The sequence below is a fragment of the Mytilus californianus genome, unplaced genomic scaffold, assembly GCF_021869535.1.
Source record: "Mytilus californianus isolate M0D057914Y unplaced genomic scaffold, xbMytCali1.0.p SCAF_14, whole genome shotgun sequence".
Lineage (NCBI taxonomy): Eukaryota > Metazoa > Mollusca > Bivalvia > Mytilida > Mytilidae > Mytilus > Mytilus californianus.
The window spans coordinates 13,620,812-13,626,811 of record NW_026262626.1 but is presented as its reverse complement, the minus strand read 5'-3'; the positions used below and the strand labels follow the sequence as shown (position 1 = coordinate 13,626,811).

The 6,000-nt window shown below is 32.9% G+C and overlaps 1 protein-coding gene across 7 annotated transcripts in view; it reads right to left on the bottom strand.

The window, feature by feature from the left end:
- Positions 1-966: 966 nt before the first annotated feature.
- LOC127724231 (uncharacterized) overlaps positions 967-6,000 on the bottom strand; it is a 33,096-nt gene continuing 28,062 nt past the window's right edge. For all 7 annotated transcript variants that reach the window (XM_052231142.1, XM_052231137.1, XM_052231139.1 and 4 more), the window contains exon 3: positions 967-3,027. In XM_052231142.1, the coding sequence (XP_052087102.1) occupies positions 1,051-3,009 (1,959 nt within the window). In that variant the 5' untranslated portion in view covers positions 3,010-3,027 and the 3' untranslated portion in view covers positions 967-1,050. The remainder of the gene's footprint in view (positions 3,028-6,000) is intronic.

The window sequence follows — 6,000 nt, the reverse complement described above, 5'->3', positions numbered from 1 at the left end:
AAATTCGTAAATTTGTTCTCCCCGAACCTATGCGTGCGGCATGAATCTGGATATTTCAAGTCTTTGTATTATGCAAATACTATGTGTGTCCCACACAACACCGGCGTATTCTAGGATAGGCCTTATATAAGACATATATAATTTTTCCAGAGTGAATCGGTCAAGTGAATTTCTAACTTTTCTTAAAATCTTGATCCTGATTTAAGATTTTTTCATTATATATTCGGTATGGTCTTGCCAAAATCCATTATTTGCAAAACAAACGCCCAGAATTTTGTATATTATCTTATATATATTATCATGATTTTGTTTATTGAATAAATAATGTTTAAACCAAATCCAAATTTAGTTTCATTTTTCTCGTTTTATACATTTTTGTGAAGGTCGTTAAAAATAATTTGCCACTTTTTACTCTTCCAAAATTTAACATTTATCCATATTTTACTCCTGTTAGAGTGTTTGCACATTCTCTTTTGATGCTGTAATTTACAATTTTATGGGGTGGGTAAGGTACGTTAGGAAATTAAAATTTTTAAAATTTGTTCTGTCGATAATTTCAATGATTTCAAAGTAAAATATCTTGTTGGTTGATAACGCTAATTCTCATTGTTTTAATAATGTTCTGTACTTAGTTTTCTTACAACAAAATGTGATGTCTCGGTGACCGAGTGGTATAAGTAGCCAAACTACTGTATCACTAGCCTGTCAACACTGAAGTTGGGAATTCGAATCCAACACTTGGTAGGTGTAATCAACTCCAATCGTAATTGACTAGGATTGTCAGTTTTCCTACCGAAGGACAGTGGTTCTCTTCGGGCACTACGGCTTCCTCCACCAATAAAAATTGATCCTCACGAAATAGTAGGGTACCATAATGCTGAAAGTGTCGTTAATCACCAATCAATCAATCACCCAATTAATTGATATTATCTAGCTTCTACATCTATACCCAAATTAATTCACACATTGTGTAGGACATACTTTTCGTATAATTACATCAGATAATTTTACAACAGAAATTAAACATCAACAATAACAAAATTAACATGACTATTGTCGCTTAGCATTTGACTGAACTTGCAATGGTGAAATAAATTGTAACGTTTTATTGTTAACCGTTAAATGCTTGAATGTTTCGTCATTGCCACTGTCTAGTTTGACATTTGTGTATGTGTTTCGTGGCGTAAATCCTGCTGTTTCTGCATCAGACAGAAATGAATTAAATGGTGGTACAGGCGAATTCCTCTCATTTGTTGTTATAAGTTGCAATGTAGTTATGTTCAATTTGTGATTGTCTGAAACTGTCGATACCGTTTTAGATTTTACGGGATCCGAAGAACTATGCGATTGCGATTGGGAATTTGATTCCACGTCTAATTTAACAGGTGGTCTGCGTTCAGAATCAATGAATTTTGGCACATTTAAATGCTTGTGGTCAAACTTAAGATCCACTACACTACTGATCATTGGTTCCTTGCTTTTCCTTGGTGTAGTAGATGCAATTTGTTTTGGCGGTTCTTCTTCCTCCAACGATGCATTATTTATTGTTATTACTGGAGCCGGTGACATTCCGGTTTGCAGTTGACGTGAACCTGCACTAAATGTTTGCTGAACACGATTCGATGCGGAATCCATCATTAAACTTGACCTTTCTTCTTGAATTCGATGCATTGTTTTAGAAATTTCTAACGGTATCAATGCTTCTTCTTCATCGTGTGTACTTGATACATATGAAGGTGGAGGATTCGGAACTGCACGCGGAGTGACCGTGCCACTCTCGGCAGACGAACTTCTGTTTGTTATGGCATTGTTGATCATATTTTTCCAATCCTCGTTTAACGAACTTTCTGAATCTGTTTCGAAGTAATATTCACGTACATTGCTTTTTGTGTGATGCTTTGGAAAACTTTTATACTTTTCCCTAAAAGGGACATCTGTGAACAGTCTTGTAGACTGTCCGATGACATCAATTGGTGCTAATGAACACACTCCATACATTGAAGGATCACGATTTTGAAATTTCAGGCGATTTAATTCGTCCCCTTGCTTTGTTTTGAAGTTTCCGTCTTCTTGTGGATACATTTGTTTTAGTATTCGATTTCTGTTCGATGAGGAACCGAAATTTAAACTTTTCCCAATCCATACAACATTAGCTTTTCCTTCCGATTTTGCTGAATTTTGATCTTTCCACCGATTCGCTTTCTTTCTATCTAAAGTCCAATCATAGGATCGCGACGACTCTATAGATGGTTTAAGATTTACATCTGATGAAATTGGATCTAATCTTCTTGGTTTATTCCTTTTATTACCATTTGGTATTGGTTTTAAACCCCTGGCACCATCAACAGCATCCTTTTTTGTTTTCATAAACTTTTCCAAATTTACAATTGGAAGACTATCTAATCCTAAATTATGCATTTGTTTGAACTTCGAACTCTCTTCAACATGTATCGGAGATTTCCTTTTAGGTAACTTTACTCCGAAGGAATAGTTATCTTTCTTATGAGCGACAACTATATTATTTGGTAAATTTGCTCGTAGAACTTTATCTTTTGGAACAAGAAATGAGGGTTTTGAAGTCTTACTCAATGAACTAATTCCCTCTGTAAAAATTGGTACTTTTCGTGGCGTCACATCTGGCTTTGGTAATAATGGTGGCTGATGAGGTTGTTTCTTAAATGGCAATTTTACCGATGGTAAATTTTTCACTGTGAGGTTTACCTCATTAGACACTATAGTATTATATTGTTTAAGAATTGCAAATGCTTTTTCCTTTCCCACAGGTTTTAGTTTTATGCCGCCATTTTTATTTTCAATAGTACTGGTTTGCTTGTCTAAGAAATCCGATAGATGGGGACCTTGCTGAGGCTTTTGTGTTATTTTCACAGATGGAAGTTTTGGAACCATGTCATAATTGTTCAGTCGAAGCTTGTCCTCATCTTCAGATGGCGTTATATGTTTCATAATACGACCTTTCGTTGCCACATCAGATCTATTCTTAGTCCCCATAATGTGTCATCTGTACAGCTGCAATAAATATTAGACCATAACTGTAAACAAAAATCCTAAATAAATAGAAACATCTATAAAAAAAAAACGCAATAGAAGCAATCGCTAAATTATAAGCTACTGTAAACGTAGAAAATGGCACGTGGAGGTATTTTTGATTGTTTCGCGACCATGTAGAAAGTTTTTGAATTCAAATTGCGAAAATAATAACCCGCTATAAGATACAAAGTTTACAAAATTATTACCAGTATTTGCAATAAACATACACAAAATGCCAATAACATCGGAACCAAACGTTTACATTACATTTGTTGGCACACGTAAAATAATTAAATGTAAAACAAAACGATGCGCATGTTCAAAACTATTTGCCATCTTAAAACATATTTTCTTAGAAAATATTCCTGTATTGTCAATGTTTAGAATAAGTGTTTTCTACCACATGTTTTATCCCTATACGACATGTTAGTAAGACGAATTGAGCTCTTATTGTCCATCGGATGTACATTAAGATAGTAGTTGATAGATCGTGGGAGAGAGGAAATGTTTTCGTCTGCTGAGTTGTTTATTAAATATGTTTTGCTTTTAGGTAAAGCAAACCTGCATCTTTTTATGATGCCAATATATGTAAATTGGCTGACAAAAGTACATTTTAAAAGCTTTTAAGTGAATAGATGGCTGATAAACTGATATAAAAGATTGTAGCTTTTAGTTAAGAAGCATGACCATTACTGGGAATTTCTTTAAACATGACCACCAAAAACTCTTGATAATTTGATTGCATGTTAGATAAGAATGTCTAGCATGTACTATCACAACAATCATTAGAACCTAACTGGCGGTATTCTGTAAATAATGGGTGTGTACTTTTTATACCTTTATACATACATAGGGTTTTTTCAATATATCTTTTATGTACAGAGTAAAAACGTGTCTCTGCAATGCGGAAAAGAAAGCAAAAATTCGTAAAACGTCTCGGATAAGACTGAATTTTCTTTATTTGGGTATAGTGACCCAACACCTTACGTTAAAAAGTGTCAGGGTAACCCTTCAGTGGATACCTAAGTATGGGACGACTGTATTTCAACATATAAGAAATTGGTTTATGGGTGTTGTTATCTTCAATTGATTAATTAGTTATCTACATTCATCCTTCGCTTTCAAATGTTTGGGTTTGAGAGTTCCTGATGAAGCTAAACCAGAAAAACTATTCGGACGCACGACATTTATATTGTTTTTCATTATTTCAGAGTGAAAATAGAACTCTTAGTTTTGGTTACTAAGTTTTTTTTCAAAAAAGATTTTTGGATAATAATTATTGGCACACGTAAAATAATTAAATGTAAAACAAAACGATGCGCATGTTCAAAACTATTTGCCATCTTAAAACATATTTTAATGAGAATAATGGGCAAAATAAAGAACGAATGCAGAAAAATGTCCGAAAATTAAAAAACATTAAAAAATGAAGACCCCCTTCCTAGATCCTCATGTTTCGTACTATCTGAAATAAGTATCACACGATTGTAATATAAATATTAGGATTGTATATACACCAGACACTAACAATGTGAATTTGTTTACAATGTAGGTTTGTTTTGTACACTTTCTAATTTGGCATAATTCAGGCTGTAAAGTAACCATTTCTTTTTGGGTAGCTCTAAAGACATTCAAAATAAATCTGTGCAAAGGAGAGGCGAAAGATTCCAATAAAATATCTTATGTAAGTCTACTCATCCACGAAGGAACTATAATCAGTTAAACAGTTACCAAAAGTGTTAGGAACCCACCAATACAATAGCAAAATGACTATTGCCAAACGAAACTAAGATCTTCCGGAGATTCGAGATAGACCGGAACATTGTTCAAATCATTGTCTTGCATCACGGTTGTCATTTCATAATCCCCGATTCATAATCACCAGAACGGAGCACATTCCTTACATGTACGATTAATAATGACACTTAAACCCAAAAGTATCCGAAAATTTATAAAAACAATGAATATTTCTGAAAAAATGAGACTGCCGTTTTCTCTAAAAATCACAAAAAAAACATCAAAAGGTGACGTTAATTTATGATATTGCAAAGCACTCCACACCTTTTTGGAAATGTTAAACTTGTGTAAAAAAATTATAACAAAAATAAACAAAAAACTCCTACGTATATTTAAAAAGGGGGAAGTCAATAAAAACTGACAAATATAAGTTTCGTTTAAACAAATTTATCCACGGAGAAGGCATTCAAAGGACACTATTGAGAAATAAAGCAATGATTCGGTACTTCCAAATGGTAGCAGACCAACTCGTCTATATATTAGAATCTAAAAATATTCAATGTTTATGGAATATCTCACGTAGAAGGCCTTGTTCTAATTTTGAAAAAAGTATTCTAATTATAAATAAACCAAAGGAATAAAAAAATCCTGCCTGTTGTAATATTTGCATACCACATTCTATAGCTAAATCACTGTAAAAATTTGAGGCGAACTGGATAAACAAAAGGAGACAAGTTAATCTGAACATACCTTACACATTTTGTAGGGTAAACCATCATAAATACTGACACGTTTTGCTTTACTCTTGTATGGATAATAAAATCTATCTTGCATTTACTGCCAAAAACAACTGAATACTTTAGTAAATAAATATAACGTAAATCATTGAAAAAAAACCTCAATTGTAAATAATGAACTGAAACCAAACATTTCTATTAATTAACTAAATTGTAACAGATAAACATCCAAAACCTATCAGTCAAAATTTCAATCCTGGTATCTATGATGAGTTTATTCACTACTAATATATAAATGATAAAACGTTTCTCCAGTTATATTCATCAATTTAAATGACGGAATGGTATGTTTATTTGCAAGAAAAAAGATTTCAATTTGGATTGTTATATTTTTAAATAAACTTGTACTTATTTGCCAAACACATATTTCCTAATCCATTTGTATCATGCATATTTGAATATCAGACACAATTAGCTG